Source organism: Labrus mixtus, chromosome 1 (genome assembly GCF_963584025.1).
Source record: "Labrus mixtus chromosome 1, fLabMix1.1, whole genome shotgun sequence".
Classification (NCBI taxonomy): domain Eukaryota; kingdom Metazoa; phylum Chordata; class Actinopteri; order Labriformes; family Labridae; genus Labrus; species Labrus mixtus.
Window position 1 is genome coordinate 31,472,131 of NC_083612.1, and position 22,622 is coordinate 31,494,752.

The window sequence follows — 22,622 nt, forward strand, 5'->3', positions numbered from 1 at the left end:
CCCCCCCCCCCCCCCCCCCCCCATTTCATGACGTAAGATTCATTCCCACAATGCCTAGTAACACGCATGCGCACTGTGATGAAATACAAGAGCTATCTGTGATCAGAGATGGCGGGCGCCTCCGACCCCCTGGAAGATATGCTCTTTTCAGAGGTGGATGAAAAGGCGGTGAGCGACCTGGTGGGTTCGTTGGAGTCTCAGCTTGCAGACCAAAACAAGCCTGCAGATAAAACAGAGGAAAACGGAGGCGCTGGCTCCGTGCCCCCCGCTAACCATCACTTAGGAAAAACGCTGCCAGCTCCAGTGGGCACCTCAACACTAGAACAACAACAACAACAAGGACGGCGGAATAAAACTGAGACGCGCCAGGAGATAAACTCTAAAGATGTTAGCCCGGGTAAAACTGTCACGTCTCCTTCTCCGGGCTGCACCCCGGGCTCTTTTGACCCGCCTTCCTCCACTTCGCCCGCCGCCGGTGTGAACGCCACTTCACATGGAGGAGCATCCATCACAACACTGACCGCATCTGGGCTGTCAACTTTGGCAGCTACGCCTGCTGGCAGCATCAGCAACACATCCAGCAGTCGGGGGTGTAAGGTTTCTTCTCCCGGCACAGGTGAGACGTCCACGGAGGCGAACCCACCGAGGAAGCGCATAACCACGCCGCGGAGGAGCGCTTCTGCTCGGTTGAAGAGTTTGAACGGAGCCGCTGTGACGACGCGGAGGAACAGCAGCAGCAGCAGCAGCAGCAGCAGCGCAGCGGCAGAAGACGTCAGCTGTGTGGATACAACAAACTCTACTCGTGTTGTGACATCCTCTATTAACACTTCCACTTTCACCGTGACTAACCCGAGCCTCCCCGTAGGTCAGTCTGCTATTGCCTTGGACCGGGGGACTCCCACTATCGCTTTGCATAGACTCCCAAGTCACATCGTGGCGAGCATTGCCCAGAATGGAAACGGTACCAGTGTGTCGGCCTTGGTCCAGCAGGCTGCCCGCATAGCATCCACCACATCTTCAGCTTCACAGGATAGCAAAACACTCACAGATTCACAGCCTTCCAAAACAGAGTCCAAAATTGTAATGTCAAGCCAGTCTGTCAATTCTACAATAAACACTGTATCTACCACACCTTCTGTTGCCATAACAACAGCAGCAGCAGCAACAACAATGACCACCACAACAATAACTCAGCCTCTGAACTCCCCCACAACGGCCACCACCTGTGTAACAGCAGGGGTGGCGACAAGTTCTGTATCAGTGACCACCGCCGCCATCAGCACTGTCAGACCCACAGCCCCCTCCCCGACACCCGCCGTGGCCACCTCGGCACAGTCTCAACCCCGTCCTGGACTCGCAGCACCTCAGAGGATTGTAGCCCCACAGCTGATTGTCAGACCGCCTCAGCAGCAGACGACTATTCAGCTGCCCCCTGGGTTTACCATCCCGCCGGGTAAGGTTTGGCAGAAGGGGGAAGGAGAGAGGCGAGGAGGTGCTGTTTACAGCCGTGTTATAATACCTGTACCTGTGTCCAGAGTCTGTTTGACTCTCTTGAGTATGAGGAAGTTATGTGTGTGATGTCTCAGTTTTCCTACCACATGTTAATATGTTTGGAAAGCTATCCACAGACCATACTGTTTGGTGCCTGATGCTGAAGAAAAATATACCTGTTGACAATATGTGCTTTTTAGTGGTGAGTTTGTGGCCCCATGGGAAATCAAACACATTACACAGCAGTGTAATGATGTGCCCAGTAAGGCATGCAAATTATAACATTTACACCAAGCATCCTTTACAGTACAATAACACAACACTAATACCACATCTGTGTAATACACTTTAATAAAAAAAAAAGACAAATCTCGCATTATGTTTGTATTGTAGTTGAGTCAATGACATCTATCTGTACACTATGTCTCTATAAGAGATACACTTTGTAATGCTCATAGGAGGAGAGCTGTGTAAAGACACTTTGCTGTGACACTTGAGTTCATGGATTCCCTGTCACAAGCAGACAGGGCTCTCTCCAACGATGTCATGCAGAAATGTTTCCCACAAAAGGATTCACACACCATACACAGTTAACAAAGAAGTAGCACATCCATCCAGGCCGTCACAAGTTTTTCATATGCAAAACAGACTGCCACTGAAGTTTCAAAACGCTTACTATAATACTGTATAGTAAAGACCGCTATAGTTTGAATGCAGCAGTTGCATCAAGAATCCCTCAATGTGTGCAGGAACAATTCAAACGACAGCAGTGTGAAGGATACACTTTTGAAAAAGTTGCACATTCTTGTACTTCAGTTTCTCTTTTTCAGAAAAGTTTCACTTTTTGAGTGACATAACTGCTGCCCAGGAAAAGTCTACTTCTCTAGTGAGGACGACGTGTTGTTCTTCACTCTGTGTTGTCAGTTCAGTTGAAGCTGGAGATACTCAAGAAATGATGTCACTTAAGATTTAAATTTATTTTATTTTGAGAGAACAGTGTTGACAGATAAAGGAAATTAGTTCATTTTTTTCTCATCCGGGGATAATTAGAGATCTTGATTGTTCTGATCATACTATATATCATGAAAACTATCAAAAATCATCATATTACTTCCAATATAAACATGAAATGTGGCTCAAATTAAGTACAAGAAGTCGACTGTGTATCCCACTAAAAATATCAGTTCCCACGTGGCCACCTGCTATACACAGCTCTCTTAATCTTCTATCTTAGCAGGCATCTTTTTTTTTTAATTATTATGAAACTTGTTGGTAATTTTACTCATGCTAGGTTTAATTCATGCAGGCAATGTTGCAAAAAAGCAAAGTTGTGTTGCTGGCCGGTGAAATGCAGTTTGATTTTATTTTCATCCACTGATGTAAAACAGTAAAACTTTTTTTTTATAAACATCTTCCAGCCAATCAGAAACAAGTAGTCAAACTCATTGAACTCATTGAACTCATTGACATTCTGTGTGTAACATTTTCCCCGATCTTTTCTTTGGGTTGACGTTGCTTTGCCACTAAAATAACTTAATTTTACTATTTGCAATGACATCCTAATGGGCTGGTTGATATGTAATCCAGCTGCTGGTTTAGACTTATGTAAATACAAAGCTCCCAGTTTATTGTTCTTTATTAGCATGAATGTCAGTTACACAGTGTTGCCAAAGTGTTGAGGATAAGAAAACAATAATTTGAGACAGAAAACAATTCCAAATCATTCGATCAAATATAAACAAATCAAGAAGTATGTTAATAAAAGGAAAAGAGACATGAAAAGAGTGTGTTTGTGTGTAAAAGATGTTTTTTATTCTCTTACAGTGATGCTCTGTGGTTATGTGGTAACTCCTTTAAGTACCATTCAGTCACTAACAGGTTGTGTTGTTCCCTCTTGTGATGTTCTTTGGGATTGTACAGGGATGGTGTTGGTACGCACTGAGTTGGGCCAGCTGGTGATGGTTCCTCAGCAGGCTTTGGCTCAAGCTCAGGCTCAGGCTCAGGCCCAGAACAACATCTCTCCGCGCCCTGCCACTCCCACGACAGGAGCAACCTTCAGAGTCACAACGCCACAGGTGAGAGAGTCTGCTACAGAACACAGCAAAATAGATCCTACTGACGAGTGACCACAGCATGCAGTAATGCTGAGAAGGTGACAGAGGTTAGGCATCTCCACTTTGGTGTCATGGTAAATCTGTTTCAGTTCAATTCACAGTTTTCTTTTCTATTTCATTTTTTTTAAATTTCATCATTTGATTTCTTTTCTAACTCTTGTCTCATTTTTGGAGACGGAAAACTTAGAGAAGGGAAGAAGTGAAGGGTTGTCATATGAAACCGCTTCTGAATGAGGACTGTGTCATGAAATGGCTGGAGGGGAACTCCCAAAATAGCAAGTTTAAAAAAAAAAATCTCTAATATACTGTAGGTCTATTGTCAGTTATTTCTCATCACTGTATAATCTCATGATGAAAAATCAACTAAATAATGTCAGTATGAGGTACATTCATATGATACGTGGGTTCATAAAAATGATGAGTTAGCTCTGGTTGTGTGGATTAGCACAAAGAAAGGTCTTACCTGGTTGTTGAGTCAGTAATGCACATGACACCTTTTTTTGATTAGCCAATAGAAAGCTCTTAAACTACTGTATATCCTTTAAAGTGTAATATCCCATAATATTACTACTCCATCTCCCTAGTGAATTCTTTGTTTACATCCAAGTCAGATTCATTTTTATTCATGACTCATTAAATGTCATGGTTTGGATTTTTAAAGATACACTACAGAATATATATTTTGTTTTGCATCACAAAACTTCCACACGTTATTTCACTGTAGATGCCCTGGGTAGATTAGCGAGGGTTGTCTTTTAACGTCTTCATACTGTAAAAGAATATAATCACTGTAGGGAGAATAAATGTCGATCCCTTCTTTTCTGTACTGCTTTTAAGTTGCAGCACTTTTGTCCATTTTAACCACCAGCCAAGAGCTACAGCTCAGGCACTTCCTCCATGTCAAAGGGAAACAATTGTGATTTTTTTTAAGTGATTTTTCTTAGTTAGAGATACTCATTACTTAAGATCTAGGAGTGGGATCATAGCCTGAAAAAGAAGAACGCTGTGTTTTTCAAAATGGTATGTTAAAGACGGCTTTCTGAAAAAAAGTTTTTTTTTAAGAAAGCTGAAACAAGCACAGTTTTCTTAACTTAAGAAAAGTAACAGTAAGTCCTTTACTGGACCGTGATTTTTGTTGGACTGCATTTTCAAAAATGCTGATAAAGAAGAGTTATCTTTTAGGACAGCAGATACGTGAGATTCTTAAGGATTATGGACAGCTCCTGGTGCTGAAATCAGGTCGAATACAGAAATGAAAAAGAATGCTGTTTTATTTTGAAAACGCGTGTTGTATCTTGATTTAACATGTTGTGTTGTTTGTTTTGTGATCAAATATTTTATTACATTTTTCAAGATTAACAAAACATCTACATGAATGAAAAAAAGAAAAAGAAACCATTTGAAAATGACAGAAATATAAAACATGCACATATCAAAGAAATCGAAAACGTACCCCAGAAATAGAAACAAAAACACATACAAAAAGAAATCATAAAAGTGCCTGCTGGACCCCGTATTTATCATGATTCATGTGAACATTAGAGACGATGATCCTGTTACAAGTTCTCTGTCAATACAATATAACAACAAAAAATGTTCTTATACACGTATACATGTTTGTAACCATAGAAACATTATTCACATACACTGGGAAAGAGAAGGTTCAAATCATTAGATCTGTCAGTGAATCGGCTGCAGAGCAAAAGCTGTAGACTAATCTCACAGCTTCATTAATGAACTTATTGTATTCTATTCTTCTCTCATTCATTATATTAACACCAGCTGCTGCTGTTCAAAAAATGGTATGAATTGAATTACCAACATTAAAAATGAAGGGCCTTTGACAGACCAAAGTGTTCTCACAAAACACACCACAAAGTTTACTTCAACAATTAAGACATGGAAGTTAAATTATTCAAAAATCATGAATGAAAACAAATCATCTTAAAAGTAGATACACACAAAACGATCAACTGTAGAGCAGACCACTCACATAACAGGGCTGGAGACAGATACAGGGCTTGACCAGTCACATTCTCAAACTAATAGGAGGGGGGGGGGGTCCTTTAAAGAATGTTTGCCTAATATTCTTTTTTTGAATGTTTGTTTGGGGTGTTTTGAAGAGTGAAGTGGTTCCAAAAAGCTCTAATCTGTTTAACCAAATCCACTCCAAACAACATACAGTAAATGATAGAACAGAGTAACACATTTATCATGTTACCTGAAGAAGCAGAGCTCCACTGTTCACACAACTGTGCCCACAGTGCCTGCATGTATCAGGATGTATTCAGTCTTGGCTTCAGCTTAGCTGAAACAATGAAACACTATATAATTCAACTTTGATAAGAGCATCTTAACTCATAGGGTTTTTTTTGTTGTTGTTGTTCGTAGTGTATTTTTGATGCAGGTGGGGACTAAAGCTGAAATAGCCTGTAGATCTCCTCAGCCGCCAACTACATCAAAGGCTAGTGCCGTAAGAAAAACACATTTTGTACTTCTTCTAAGTAGAGACACAATTACAAACCTTACTCAGATTGATAGAGATGAAAGACTGCACATTTCTCTTTGACAAAGTAACTGAACTAAGACCTGATTCTCCTGCCACAGATTTGCTGCCTTTAACTTCAAATAGTTAGGATCAGTTATATGCAGAAGATGGTGATCACAAGGGGGTTTGATAAAGTGCAAACCAAATCAATCAATCAGTTTTCAGAAAATCAATTTATACTTCTTTATTTGTGCAATCAGCTTCTACTTACAGCACAGCACCACTTCCTGGTTCTCTTACTTTTCTACAAAGAGCATCAACCTCTGATCTGATGATGAGAGCACCTGGGAACACAAATCTCAGGTTGTTCAGACACATTTCCTGCACGCTTCAGTCCTTTGTGCTCTGGAGGATTTCATTTAAACAGCCGCTGACCTTCGTCAACAGCAGCCCGGCTGATTCAATTGTAGAATTTGTGCTCTCATTATGTGTGGGTACACACAGTCCTCATTAAGATAACAGCTGAGCTCCAGACCCTAATTGGCTGCTGATTAATATGTTAAACTGTAATTATATTCCGTGAATAGTCCTGATTATTTTACGTATAGATTAAACTGAGATTAATGGGTGAATGAATGTCTCAAGGCTCCTTAATGACTCCATGGGGTCCTCTCATCAAAATTTAACCAGCCACTGAATCATTCATTGGAATTTGCTTATTATCACCTGTGGATACATCATTCATGGGGAAACTTCAGATTCTGCTGCTCGATCCACACCTTTGGAGCTTAATTGCTTTAAATAATGAGATTAATGGATAGTTATGTTTTTCATTGATTCTCTGTAATTTGAGGAAAACAGATTCAATCAATTAACCAATCCGTCAGATTTTATCTGACACTTTACAAAAAGAGCAGGTCTAGACTCTACTCTGTATTCTGCATTGGGCATCTTAAAGTGTCACAATTAGGGTTCAAAGAAAGAAAGAGGACCCAACGGCTGACTAACCAAAAAGTATTTAATACAACAAGAAGACAAAAATGAAAGCTTACTCTTTTCTGTGTTCAAATGTCAAACTCAGCGGCGCCGCTAGGAACTCCGGGCCCCATGAAAAGATATCACATTAGGCCCCTACCACGGCCCAAATTTACCCGGAAAATTTCTTCTACCGCACCTCCATCACACAAATGACCAATAAAAACTGAACAACTATGCTTTGTTTTACACCCTGAAAAAGGAAGATAAATAATCACTATAATATTTCCTCATAGCTTAAAAATAATTTAAACTTTGTAATATTTGCACCTTTCAAACAGTTAAAGCATTTCCAGCAGCATTATTTTACTTATTAACTTGCTATAGTTAATGTTGTAAAGGCTTTTATTGTATAAAGTGATCTTATTGGTTAGCTTACTGAATTAAAAATTCTACTGGCATTAATGATAAACTGTAAACAAACAATACATCTGAATTAGATTCTACCACACTTGTCAGCATGACTTTAAAATGAGGCTGTAATAGTTCTTCTCAGTTCTGACTTCACTTTAATTCTTCTTACACTGCATTATCATTTGTCTCATCTGACGTTCAAAATATTGTTTTTGGGCAGAAGTAGCGGACAACATTGATATCATATGAATTGACAGTTTACAAAGAATCTGTTGATATCAAAGATGTTACTGTAGCTCGCTGGGAAAGATGCTAAATATTGCTCCAAAGTGGACTCTTTTTACCGCGTAATATGTAATATTTTTATAGAATAGGGTCGTATGAAATCGTATCTATGAAGGGGATTCATATGATGAATTTATTCATAAAACACAAATATGATCCAAACGATATTCTTGGCTGAATTCCTCCAACAACTGGTTTAATCTGACCGCCGTCAGATCAATCCAGTTGAGAGGTGCGGGGCGGACTAAATTTAAGTAACACAATAAGTTGTTTTTTAAGTCTTTACTGCAGCCATCTTTTCAGGTGATGCTCTGCCAAAAACAATTAGAACTTCATGAGACAGAAAGTCGTTTTTTAGAAAAGCCTTCTGTCTCACCACACTCTTTGTCCGGCCCCTTAAAGCTTTGAGGCACTTGCTCATTAAGCGTCACTTACTGTGAGGACAAAACATTGACACTAGAGGGCAGCATTTCATTTCATTTTTTTTAATTTCAGAAACACTTCATTGTTTCTACTTGGTTTTGAATTCATTCAGAGAAAGACAGTAAGACGTTTTTAACAGAATTAGTAAAAAAACTAAAAAAGTCTGCATGAATAAAAACACAGTTTCAAATAACATTGCATTGGATGTATTAAACAGGGCTATAAATGTCCAGGAAACACAGATGTGTCTAAAACAATCATCATTTAAAGGAGTGTGTACTCTATAAATGTGCTCTACTGGTGTTTAGTAAACCCATCAGAAAGCAGCAGCCTGTCACTAGTTACTGATATTCTGCTAGTTTTACATTCTCAGTCAGTGTTGCTACACCTTCAACTGAGCTGTCAGAGGCCACAAGACACATCTGAGAACTGAGATTACTTGCTTCACTTGCTACTTGCCCACTTGCTTCACAGCGGCATAGCCAGCCAACCTGTATCCATACTGATGTGAACCCCTCTCAAAAGAGACTTGCAGATTGTCATCACCTCTCAACGTCACAGCTGATGACAAATTAGCGGGCTGCGGCGTCGCCTTCTCGACAGGAAAGCAGTAGCGAGAAATGAAAGGGAATGGTGTTTATTCCCTGAGCTCAACCCCTCTGTCGGCCTGTCACTCTTCCTACGACCCCGAGGGGAGAAACGGAAGGCATCCTGAGCTTCCTTCCTTCCATACCTGTTAAATCATTCATCATCCAACTGCCTGATTATTTTAAAAAGCTAACAAGGCTTTGGTTCTTCAGTGCGTTTGGGTGTGCTTGTCTGTGTGTGTGAGAGGCAGAGACAGTGAGAAGAAGAGAGGCATAGCTTGCGGAGGGATGCACCCTGTGGCTCTCACCAACCCCCTTTTACCCCCACGTCTACCCCTGATCCCCTCTCATACACCCACTTCCCCCAAAATCCTCAGTACATCTTTTTTTTTTTTGCATCCTACAAAACTTTTAGTTGAGGGGCAACTCCCTCCTCCTCCCTCCTCCTCTCTTTATCCTACTTCTTCTTTTCGACTTCTTTGTCTCTTTTTCCCATCCTCGACACTGCTGAGGGTCTGTTTGTGTGTGTTCATTTGGTTGCAAGACAAATGCAGATAATCATGTGCTTGAATGTGTGCCTGTTCCCTCTGCTGTCGGTGTGTGAATGCTTTTGTCTGTTTGTGAATGGACGGCTGTGTGCCAGAGGTCGGGGGCAGAGGCCCTCTAGGGTTGTCTTGGCCCAACGTCAAGACATCCGCCTGGAAGTGTGTATCAGCGTGTGTGCTTGTTTGTACTCATGTGTTTCTGGATATGGGTTTGTGATGCACCACTTGGCATCATTGTGGTATCCTGGCGCTTGGCACTAACTGGGAAATCATCTCACTTTCTCTGGTGCCATTAAAATGCAGATAAACATAGCAGACTCATCAAAAATTTCAGCATTCATATGAATCTCCTAAAAATATTTTTTGACATATTAGACATGTAAGATGTGAGGAAAACCAGCGACGTGCGTATTTAAGTTTGCGTAGATGTCATCAATCAATCAATCTTTATTTGTATAGCGCCAATTCATGACAAATGTTATCTCGAGACACTTTACAAAACGCAGGTAAAAGACCTTACACTTTGTTATTTCATATTACAAAAGAGCAGGTATAAATACCATACTGTTACAAAGAGCCAGCGTTAAATCATCATGAGCACAGCACTTTGCAACATTTAGCAAAAATCAAGCAAAAACTTTCCATTGAAGAGGCAGAAATCTCAGGCCAATAAGGACTCGAGCTCTGCCAAAGCTGCGCCGTGCTTGAAAAAATGGGATGGGGCAGACGTTGGATGTTGGAAGAAGGATAGGGACAAACGGGGGGCAGCTGTAACACACATTGTGCATGTTTTTTTGAATGTTTTGAATGTTTGTTTTGTTTTTGAATGAATTTGAAAAATATTTAGCAGAAGAGCTTTGTTTTTCACCTTTTCACCAAAGTGTAGCTAACAGGCTCCATCTGATTATTGAAATGAATGCATGGTGGATGTAAGTTAAATTAAATGAATTCTGTTTTACAGTAGCTTTTTTGACCGTCTCCATTTTCTGTTACGATGAAAATGCAATCTATCGTGCAGCCCTAAAGTCAACACGACTTCTTATTCACAGTGTCGATCTTTTTTAGCCGTACAAAAACCTTGCTGCAGTATTTCCGCACTACTGCCACACTAAAGTAACTTCTTTTGAGCACATAAAGCATGATTGGTGATTGGTGTTGTGGTTCTAATACATCAATGGAGAACTCAGTGTGCAGAGCTACACTGGGTTTCAAACTGTACTTATATGTATAATCTCTGTGCCACAAATGTCCTCCTTGTCAATGACCGGCTCAAAGGTCATGGCAAATAAAGGGGGGGACACCGAAACACCTTTTTTCTTCTTCCCTGCTTCCATGACCTTTCTGCAATCATCTAGAATGCACACGTCTGCTTTTTTTCTTCCTCTGATGCTGTTCTGGTCTTTCCTCTGCCCTTCATTTATTTCTTCTTCCACTCATTCTTTCACCTAAATAACTGGTCTGGACTCACCTGTACTGTTTGTCTAACTTTCTATCTTTTGAGGTGCCTTGTATTCCTTTATCCCCACGTCCCTCCTTTCCTCATCCACAGCTTATGATATCTATACACTCTCTTGTTTCCCCTTTTCCTCTTTTTCTTCTCTCTGCCTGTCTGTGTTGCGCTCTTTCTTTCCTGCAGTCTCCTGTGACCCCTCAGACCTCCCGGCAGTGTTCTTTGACCCCGGCCAAGATGGTGCCGGCTGCCTCTCCAACTCCTTCCAGCCCCGCCCTCCAGACCTCCTCCTCTTCCTCCTCCTCCTCCTCCTCTTGTCCTGCACTCCGCCCAGTGAGCAACATGCCTTACTTGGTTAACTGTCTTGTAAACTTAAGCACGCTTCCTGATCATGTAAAGCCATGCATTTGTTGTATTACGACGTTATGTACATCACCGTGCTCAGGCCTGGTTAGTCCTGGAGCAGTGTGAGTGCAGGCCAGTGGGGAAACGGGCCGAGTGTGAGTTCGCCCTTAGTGATTGTTCAGAAGATACACAGTAGGTTTCAAACAAAGTTGGAGAATCTGGATGGGGCTAATAAAACTAACACCCGTTTTCCACACCTTAAGTTTCTGACAAGACGTTGGAGAAAAGGTGTTCAGAAAATCCATTCCAAAATGATTTTCTGCAGAATAACCCTTTTAGATTTCAGTTACCTTTTTGAAAGGAAATTGCATGTGAAAGTAAAGCTGATCAGATCCTACTATGAGTTTAAAAATGTCGTGTGTAAAATATGTTGAACTTCATCATTGTGTTTTAAAACAGGATCAATCTGGCAGTTTGTTGTTTTTCAGACTCCCAACAACTTTCCCCTGAGTTTAAACGTTTTCTTGTTTTAATGCAGACCTTTGTGAAGATAGTTGCGTCACACATATCATTTTTGGGTGCATTCATTTGTCTGCATTTAGAGCTGTCCGTTTATGATTACATCACATAATATGTATTTTATTGCCAAGTGTGAACAGGCCTGGAGAGATTTCCGAGAGGTGATGAGGGCTTTAGAGTGAGAAACCACTGATGGCTACTCATCTGTGAAGTAAAATTTGTGTTCTAGATGTGCGATATTTTCTAGTCATTCATCCCCTCACATTTCATCATTAGAGCATATACACTTGGTGGCATGACCAGTAACAGGCCTTGATAGGAGCTGTGCCTTGTCAGGTAGGTGACTGTGAAGAAAATCTTTGATGGCCTCTCGTCTTTCCCAGCCTCTAGCTTGTCACCACCTCCCCCCTCCTCCGACTTGTCTGTTCAGCGATGTCCACTGAAGTCAGGACACCAGATGTGACAGGAGCGCTGTGGCGCCTGCCTCCTGTTCTCTGTGGCCTTGCTGTGAGCGAGGCGTCACGTCCTGTTTATCTCTCTGTCTCTTCCTTGCTCTTCCAGAAGGGCCCTGTGGCTCCGGCCGTGGCTGTGACGGCTCAACAGCAGAACCCTGTGGTGATGGCCCCCCAGGCCGCCTCCCAGCCCGTGCAGCCTCCACAGACAGGAATCGCCGCGGCTCCCGGAGGTCCTATCGTGTCCCAGGTCCGCCCGCCCACCCCCCCCACACACACACACACACACACACACACACACACACACACACACACACACACACTCTTCCCCTTCTTCACAGCACACACTCCACCCTCAAGGGCGCAGGCACTGTCACTTCTGCCAGCAGGCTAGCTGTGTCACAAGCTCAGCCCCAGACCCACAGCCTCACCGCCTCCCGCAGCTGGCCATGCACCGAGAGTCTCACACATGCCCGAACATGTTTGCACTCATACATTCTCACAAGTGGAAAGCAACCCAAGGACATGCAGACAGAGACATAAACGCACAGAGCCTTTATGAACACATTCAGGGACACATAGGTTTGTAGATTTAGCCATAAATGATGGCTCACATGCACATCATTCACATAGATTCAAAATCACATTCACAGATCCCCACATCTTCTTATATTCAGGAGCCACGCTTTGTTGCCACTGGCAGCGTGATTGGACAGGTGCCATGTCTTATTTGGCATCAGAGATGACTGGGCAACATGCTACGTTTGCACTTCAATCTGATTTGTGACTGATGCTTGGCAGCTTCTTTAGTACTGATCAAAATGATTCTGCATGGATACAAGGCTGCTTTCACAATGTCACCATATACATTTTTATTATCATCTGATTCTGATGCTGCATTCACACTCAGCTTAGACTAATAGCAATATAAACATAACAACCATTGATAAACATTTCTTCAAATGTTGACCAGCTTTGATCCTGAAGTGTCTAAAGAGTGAGCAATTAAAAAACTCCGGCTGCCAGTTTTCTATTTAACTTTGTATCGAAGGTAAATAACTATTTTTTGTTATCTTTTACAGGAAATGCAAGAGAATGTGAAAAAGTGTAAGAATTTCCTGGCAACTCTCATCAAGCTGGCGTCTCATAATTCTCCGTCCCCTGAGACCTCCAAAAACGTCAAGGGTCTGGTGCAGGATCTGCTGGTAAAAGCCTCAAAATCTACTAATCACACACACGATCCCATCAAAGCTGTTGTGCACATGTGATGAGAATGTTTTGCACAAGACAGTCTTGGTAAAAAGACATTTTAAGAATGTTTTGACAAACTTTCAGAGGGTCGTAAGTCACTTTTTGCTTCTCAATTTGATAAGTACAAAGTCTCTTGTCAGCTGCTTCTTTTTTATTGCCAGAATAAAATAAAAGCCAATTTTTCTCATTATATCTGATTGACAACCCTCCTTTAATTATTCATTTTCAAGTGTTTTTTGTACAGTTCACGTACGAGTAGATCAAAGTGGACACTGAAATGTGTTGTTGTATTGAATACTTTAAACCTGTAGGTGGCAGCATAAAACTCTTTCTAAAAAAAAAAGAACCCTTGCTCTATCATGAATATTAACCTCCTACACATTTGCACATTAATGAGCTGCACCCTGAGGTGCCAGGATGGAAGTTGAGTGGTTGATCATCAGCATCATGATGGGACATCTTGCTGTGTTCAAGTTCCCCTTTTGTCTTTTATTACTCTCTCACTTCTGTCATAAATTATATACTCTACCCTTCTCTCTAACAGGATGCCAAGATTGAACCGGAGGAGTTCACCAGCCGGCTGCAGACTGAGCTCAAGTCATCTCCGCAGCCTTACCTGGTGCCTTTTCTCAAGGTGGAGTTCCTGCTCACCCCTAATACGGCCCTGAAACTGGTTTTGTGTAGCCTTCTCCAACTCTAATATTCTCCTAAAACAGGTCCTCTTAGTTGGTCTTTTAAACTCACTACAACACGTTTCCTCTTCATTTAGGCCAGTGTTTCTCAACTAGTCTAGCCTCAGGACTCACCACCAACTCGCGACCCAAATTTTGGATATTTTTCAACTAATGAGATTTTTTTTCTTTCTGAAAAATTGTGCAGTTTGGACCTCAGGCAAACTTTTGCGACCCACTGGAAACGACTCCACGACCCACTTTTGGGTCCTGACCCACCAGTTGAGAACCACTGATTTAGGCCCTACTTTTATAGTCGGATGTGCCCTTTAGCTTCTTTCTTAATTGACCTCTAACATAAAAATTGTCTCCTGATCTACTCTTTAACCTACCCCCTTAAAACCCTAACTTGGCTCCTTAGGCTGACCATCCTTTATACTTCCCTAAACTAAACTCCTTTCATAAGCACCGTTGACGACCAGGCCCGACACTACAATAATACACTCGCACACACACATACGTGCCCCTGGCCTGACTTCTGACTGTGTGTGACAGTGGCCCCCCCCCAGCAGTCCCTGCTAGTAGCCAGCAGGTTCCTCCAGCCAACCGTGATGAGCGTCACATCAAGGCCCGACCGCCCAACCCTGCCACAAACACATGTTGTCATGCAATGTTAGGTCGCTTGTGTCAAAAATCTGCCTTAAATAGTCTGTATGGAACAACATCGTCTCCTCAGTCAGGTCGGCTCTGACAGTGTGTTATCAGAAATGCCTAATGGCCATTTTCATATATTTTATATACATACAATACTAAATAAACTGCTGGGTTGTTCTCCTGAAATGAAATCCAATTGTTCCCCTGTTTTTTTTTTTTTTTAAACAATATATTAAACCATAGTGTTTGAAATATACAGGTATCGCCTCATATCCATGTATCTGCTTGTATTTGATAACACTTTGCTAAATCAGCCCGTTGACAGCAGCAGCATTTGTGTATGCTTTTTTTTCTCCTGCATGTTTGTTTTCCTCTCTGACTCTAAACTCTTGCCCTCTCTCTGCCCATCAACAGAAGAGCCTCCCGGCCCTCAGGCTGTCTTTGCTGAATAGTCAGCATTCCCTGACCCAGCCCCCGCAGCAGGGAGTCAAACCAGCGCCCGGCAGCACCCCTCCTGCCATCGCGGTTGGGCCAGCTGTCCGCATGCGCCACCCCAACAGCGTCAGCACTACTACGGGTGCCAGTGCACTGCCCGGCGGGACGCTCGGACATGCAGCTGCCATGGTATGTATGGAGCAGAGCAGCTGTAACAGAGGCCAGTGCAGATAATCACATTTGTTATCCTCACAGTTTATCTGCTGAATCTACTTAAGTCCAGAGTGACTTATCGTAACAGTTAGTGCGTAGAAATGGGCTGGTTTGAGGGTGGAAAGAGTATGAGCCTGAGACAAATATTGACCCACACTATTCCTACATTCAAAAGAGAAATTAATGTGATGGAGTCAGACCAACAGGGTCGGAGGTGTGAGTGCATGTTTATGTGTGTGCATATGTGTGTATGGAGTACATTTTGATCCATGTGTGAGACACAACACAAAAGCATATAATAATTCTGTGAAACTCCTACACTTGTGTGCATCTGTTTAGGACTAAAGGCTGAAATAAGCCGTGTGTAAAGTAACGTGTCTGCCTGCAGGCGCTCCTGGCTTCTAAAGAGAAAGCTAACACTTCTTTTGGCCCTACTCATACTATGCTCAAAACAAACATATAATGTACAATAAGGAGACTTAATCCAACCCCCTTTTTGCCTTGTGCCACACTTTGCTGCCAGATCGTTGGCTGCTTAACAAGCAACAGTTAGTCTGACGTGCCCTTACACACTGAGCGCCATGAGCTTAAGAATAGATTGCGAACATAGGAAAGTGTTTTTCACATGTTGCTTAAAAAAGGGTGCTAGCAGGCCAAAGCAATCTTCTATGTTATCAAGGCAGATTTATCCGTAAAAACACCAATTCAATAAAAGTACTTTGTAAATTGTTTATAAAAGAGTTTGAAGTAAAGAGTTTGAGGTCCTGCTTCAGCAGCACTAACACTGACCTTGACTCCATGCATGCAGATGCAATAGTTGAAGTCCTTTGACCGCTGGTACATGGCCATGTCTAAGCCCTGGTGTGAATTGTCTTTTGAATTGGAGTCACTGCTCCAGCTATCACTAAAGTGTGCCCTGTTGCTGCCCCACATGCAGCAGTAGCTGTTGGCCTCAGCCAGGTGGTGACAGAGCTTGTCATCAGTCTCTGGAGAGGAGAACAGGTTGTATTGATCCATCGACCAGTGCTTATAAAAGAAGACAGCAAGACACCTTACCACAGCTCTTACCAACCAACCATTTATCTCTTATTACCCAGATATATGTTTAAATTGGCAAACTGAAACCATGGTAAGGATTTGTATTTTGGTTTTTAATGTAGTGCTAATGTTCAGAAAAAGCTTACTGACTGTCTCTCGCAGCGAGGTGAACTTACTCTGTCAGACAACTTCTTATTATTATTTGATGGTACATTGTGTTTCCAGGCAAAGTGTGATTACAAGTATTTTAGAGAGTTGCAAGGGGAAAAAATTAATTAGGATTTTTGGAAATGTATGGTCTTAAAAATGTCTTTAAAAAGTTTTAATTCTACGACTGAGATGTCTTAAATGTTAGATAGAACTTTTACTTATGTCTGAATACTTTATTAAGTCTACACTGTTCAGTTGGCTATATGATTTTTTTTATTATTCTTTATATCATCTCAAACCCTCATAGTATCACACACTGCACACTGTAGTATTAGTCATATTTATTTATTTGCACAGTAAGGGAAAAAACATATTAAACAAATAACAAAATAGACAACATTCAGTGCAGGAAGAGGCAGAAAACTCTTAAGAGCTTATTTTAAGCCTCCACCTAAATAATGCTAAAATATCAACAAATTAAAAAACAACTCAACAGAACATAGTCAAGATGCAGAGAAGAATATGTACACAGATGTATTAACTGCATACAGTAACAATGAAAAACAGCAGCAAATGTGTGTGATATGTGTGTGTGGAACATCTGTTTAAAACACACCTGTAGTGACAGCAAAACCAAAATAATACTGATAAAAACTTACAAGTAACTCTGATAAACCGTAAATACATGCATAATGAGTAGTTAATGTATAGCAGTTAAATGTTGCTTCAGAGATTTTTTGTTACATTTTACTGAGCAGCAGGTTTTTGACAGATGGGAAAACATGTTCCATAATTTGCTGCCTCTAAATCGAATCGAGAATTGACTTCTGCAAGTCAAACATTTGGGAGGATAAAGATCTAAAGCTTGACGGGTTGAGTAAGAATGGACCTGGGAATTAAGAATAAAGTAACTCTTGAAATGCTCAGGGATATTCCCTTCACTCGATGTTTTATAAATAAAAACACATATTTGAGAAATATTGACATCTGGAGAACTGACGCTAGTGGTGTAAAGCATCACAATTGATCAGGGATCTGTTCGGATCACCCCCATGGTTCGGGCTGCCAGTGATCCGCAGATCGATTCAAAATGTATCTTCAATGTGTAAAATGTATGTTCTACTGCTAAATCCCTCCACAGAGTCGCCGATGTTAAAGTAGTGTGCGTAGCCATGGAGATCAGCTGTACAAATTAGAAGCCAAATCAGACTCTTAAAATATATATTTTTTTTTTACAGATTTTTCACACAGAAACGTCTCAAAGTGTTAATAACACTTCATTGTGTGTGGTTACTTTGTGTCAAACACTTTATATCACCTTGTCTGTATTTATCAGTCAGGTATCAGCTGACGGCTGCGTATATTATCAATCAGAAACTTCACTTTAGTAAAGTAAATATAGAGCTGTGTTTGGGCCAATGACTTAAAATATACACCCTAAAATGCACGCTCCTCATTGGTTGTTTTGTCTGACTCACACAACGTGGCCTGCCAGTGCACACACACATACACACACACACACACACACACACACACACACACACACACACACACACACACACACACACACACACACACACACACACACAGATCCTCTGAATGAATGGTGTGTGTCTGTTTTGTGTTCAACATTGTCAAGATAATACAAACGGAAGAAATCGTGTTTTTGTAGAATGCGTGTTAGTGACAGAAGAGTTATATTGAGTGTTTGTTTGATGTCCATGATGAGGAGTAACAAATACTGTTATTGACATGATGCAGCTTTTTACATTACAGCCTGTTGAACTCAGATCTTTAAAAGTTCCATGGAGACGCACAGTGTGAGTCCTGGCGAGGTTGTTTTTTCTGACAAACAATCCAAACATAATCCAAAACTGTGCTATTTGTGATCTGTTGCACCTCTGCCTATAGCGTCATTTAAGTCCTGAGTGTTTAGTTCTCAGGCTGTAAGGTGGACACACAACACACAGACCTAAAAAAGAAGTTAAGGGTAGTTTTTCTTATTCACTTTAATGAGCACATTATCATCAATGGCTCCGTTTGTTTTTTCTTTAACCAGATCTCCTCAATCTACTTTAATTTAAGGATGTTTAATAGTTGTTATATGACTTAATTTCATGATAGATAGATCACCTGTGCAGGAATAAACATAGAACCACTATTTGCAATTAACCAAACCTATGTATGTACAATTTAAAACAATTCGAATGAATGAAATCCATACAATTAAGTGGACCTACAGTCAAACAGTGGCATTTCTGTTGCAAGGTACAGCAGTGTCTGGAAAGAGGTGGTGCAGTTTATAAACGAGTTTTTGCATACTATATTACCGAGCAGGCCAGCAAATCTTCACTGGAAATGAAATACAATATTGTTGGGACATGCTTTAACAGTGAGTACAACCTTGTGCTCTTGTCCAAGTTAACGTCTTTTTTTTTAGTCACCCTTTTCCCTTGGCAAGCGCACAAGTTGTACCTGAGGTTGTGAGCAGGTCTCTCAGTCATATTGTTGGTATACAGCTGAAGTACAGCCAGGTAACCTGCAGGGTCCACTGACAGCCTCACTCCAAACACAGCAGCACGGTGGTGTGTGGGTAAACTGTGTGTGTGTGTGTGTGTGTGTGTGTGTGTGTGTGTGTGTGTGTGTGGTGTGTGGTGTGTGTGTGTGTGTGTGTGTGTGTGTGTGTGTGTGTGAGGATGGGTCAATGAGGTCAGACTCTCAGCGGTCCAGGCATAGGTTTGGGAGAGCCAAAGGGTTCTCTCTTTCTTTCTTTTTAAAATGTTTCTCCTCTCGTCTTTCTCTCGCTTTCCCTCCGTCTTCTTCTCCTTTTTCTCTTTTTTTTCCCTCTCTCACCATTTTCCTCGCTATTTTTTTCCCACTCTCACTTTCTGTCCCTCTCTCTTCTCCTCTTTCCCCCCTCTCTCCACTCTCCATCTCTTTCCGACAGTTCCTCTCAACTGTATCTACCCCCGCATCACTCTTCTCATCTCACTCCCTCACTCTCTCCCTCTACCCGTTGAAGGGTGAAGTGAGGTAACTAGGTCAGCCCCGGGTCAATTTTAAAGCAATGTGGCGGCCGCAGTCTATGTCCAGAACATGCCTCTGGTCTCTCTCACTCTATCTCTCTCTCTCCATCTCTCGCTCTCTCTTTCTCTTATGCGGGTACACACACACACATACACACATGCATATAAACACCAACATAAGCTATCACACAAAACATTAGTAAGTGATCGCCCCTGGCAGAACAACAGTCTGAAACCAGACAGCTAGTTGAATTAGGCTAAGAGAGTCTGCTCTTACCACAGCGCATGAGAAGCTTTTCTTCCAGTGGGATGGAAAAGTCTTAATATGAAATCTCATAGGTTGCTTTTAAAGTGCAGTAATTGTCATTTCAAGTCTCTAGATGTCGACTTTTATCATTTAAGTTTCTTGTATTGTTACGTTTACTGCGCGGGGGGGGGGGGGGGGGGGGGGGGGGGGGATAATAATTATAATATGAATAATAAAGACATGGTACTGTATGTCGTAACTGTAATTGTTTTTATTGCAAGAAATACAACTGTAACTCTTTTTTTCAATACATTGAGGATATCAAATGAAATAAACTAGTCAAGTGTTATGTTTTTTTTTAACTGTTTTTTTTATAGCATCACTTGTTTTATTGAAACTTGCTGGCCCTTTAAGTTCCTCAGGGCAAATGATACAAGGTGAATTTACTGAATAAGAAAACTAGGCCATATCACTACATATGAGTTTATTCCTTATTCGAGCAATGTGTTTAAATACACACATGTATATGTCGACTCAAACATATAACATATTGAACCTTTAAAGGTAATAGTCATCTTCATATTTCTATATCTAAATCCTGTTCTTCAATTAATTTCATCAATATCACAGGCTAACAAATCAACTATAAATAGCTTTGACCTAATAATCATGTATGCAGCCATTGATCATTACGCATGGCTAACTGTGTGTGTGTGTGTGTGTGTGTGTGTGTGTGTGTGTGTGTGTGTGTGTGTGTGTGTGTGTATATACTTAATGTGTGCTAACATGTGTTGCATTGTTACAATTTGCATTTTCAAATGAGTTTGGCCTTGACTCACACACATGAAAAAGTATTGATATTATATACGCAGCTGCAGGTCATGAAAGATATGACTGGAATGATTGGAAACATAAGTCATAATGTCGTTTTTTTCTCTTTAAAGCACAAGTAATTACAGCTTTACAGAGAATGAATAGGTTGATGTTAGAGCTAACGCTGTAGTGGAATGAGCTGCTAATGAGTTTTAAGAGCTTTTTGAAAGAAGCATGCTATAACAGTACCTAGCATGTGACAAATGTTAGCAATTATTTTAAATGAGCTGTAAATATCAAACATTTAATATCACTTTGATAACTGGTGTTTCAAAGTACAAAGTTGGGGTTTAAAGTGACGTGCGAACAGTGACTTTTGATGTCTTCCCTTTTCCCCCTCTGATTCCCAAACTTTTCTACCTGCCTCCCCCCCCCCCCCTTAACTGTGTCGCCGCCTGGCCAGAGGTGCTAGCTATCTCTGCCTGTGCTGAATGTATTTTTTTTTCTCCTTCCCTCCCACTCTCACAGGCCCCTGCAGTGGATCTCTGGGAAAAATGGCCTGTGTCTTTTTTTTCAGTAGCTTGAACAGTAATATAGCATGTGTCAGGGAATGGAAAACAAGGCTAAAAAATATGCAGCAAGAAGCAAACTGGTAGGAATGGATGGCTGAGCCCAAGGTCGAGCCCGTGGCTGCTACCAAGGAAGGAAGTGACTCTAATAGCCCAGCACAGCCCCCCCCCCCAACTCCCTGCTCCTTGTTCTTTTACCACTACTGCTTTTCCTTCTTCCAAACTACTTCTTCACTGCCTCCTTGACTTCTTATTTCCTTTCTCTATCTGGAAATAAAAGCAAATGTAGGTCATGTACAGTGACAGAATCCATCCTGCTTGTGCATTTAAATTGATCTCTTTCTTAATGCAGTGTGCAGGAAACGCTGTTCATTTCAAATCTATCATCCATGTATCTGTTTTTGCATCCCTCCTGCGTAACTACTGCAGACCTTTTCTAATGCGTTACAGTGGAATAGCTATCAGTACACGAGTGCGTCGATGGCTCTTGGGCGTGCTTTTACACAGATCATTTCTCGCAAACAAAGTTAGCTTGAAAGGGGAGCGAACAAAGATTTTAACCCCCCGAAACAATTTCTCCGGGGGGATGGTGATAAAAGTTGAGAAAGGGGTTTAGCAGGCATGCAGTGCAGTACTTTTAAAATTCCCCTCTCACTTATTTATTTATTTATTTGCAATACCACACTAAATAACATATCTTTATTCTTTACTCTATGCTTCCTCAGGGTATAAAGACAGCAGGCACTGTTGGGGGCCAGGTCCGGATGCCCGTAGTGATCACACAGTCTGTCAGAGCACAAGGTAAGACATCTGCAGGTCGTCTCCAGCACCTTGTGTGTCTCTAGATTCAGTCCTAGTGATTTTCATTTAAGGCCTTCAGAACAAAGTGCTAAAGAATTGGTTAAAGACTAAAGCAACAAAAAGACTTCTGGTAGGTTTTACTTTAATCTTTGATGAAGGCCTCTGACACACACTTTTCTTCTCTGTCTGGACTGCAATTTTTTACACCCCGCCCCCCACCTTTAAGGCTCATGCTTGTCCAAGATGTTTTAAGATTTTCAAACTCAGCCTGACCCTCTGGTTAAGTAAAAAGCCAGGGAAATAGGTTAAACAAAGATAGCCATTAGTGAAACTCTTGGTGTTGTCTCAGTAGGCTGTGAGATGTGTAAACAGGCAGCAGCCACAGAGAAAACAGGTGTTTTTTCCCCCCTCCCTGTCTGGTTATAAAGCCTTCTCAAACATTTGCACTGCTGCTTACTCACACTGATTCACAAACACTCTTCCCACAGAAGCCCACAAATATCGCCCCAACACCAGCCGGGCGTAGCGCTTTACCTATGAGAGCTGTGTTCTCTCAGGTGGTGTGTGTGTGCAATGTGTGTATGTGTTTGTACCTTTCGCTTGCGTGCGTGTATGACTGTGTATGTGAGTGTGTGCAATCTGAGGTGCATACAAATTTGATCTGCC

General features: G+C 41.5%; 1 protein-coding gene across 5 annotated transcripts in view; it reads left to right on the forward strand.

Moving 5' to 3' along the window:
- The first annotated feature begins 84 nt into the window (after positions 1–84).
- Positions 85–22,622, forward strand: part of LOC132977537 (transcription initiation factor TFIID subunit 4-like) — an 84,987-nt gene continuing 62,449 nt past the window's right edge. For 4 of the 5 annotated variants that reach the window (XR_009673831.1, XM_061042171.1, XM_061042181.1 and 1 more), the window contains exons 1-8: positions 85–1,453; positions 3,412–3,566; positions 10,959–11,105; positions 12,198–12,338; positions 13,171–13,293; positions 13,884–13,973; positions 15,079–15,288; positions 21,881–21,956. Coding sequence is in view for 4 of the 5 variants with exons in the window: in XM_061042171.1 (XP_060898154.1) it covers positions 109–1,453; positions 3,412–3,566; positions 10,959–11,105; positions 12,198–12,338; positions 13,171–13,293; positions 13,884–13,973; positions 15,079–15,288; positions 21,881–21,956 (2,287 nt within the window). In the remaining variant the exon portion in view is untranslated. The remainder of the gene's footprint in view (positions 1,454–3,411; positions 3,567–10,958; positions 11,106–12,197; positions 12,339–13,170; positions 13,294–13,883; positions 13,974–15,078; positions 15,289–21,880; positions 21,957–22,622) is intronic. The other variant, XM_061042190.1, reaches the window with a different exon arrangement.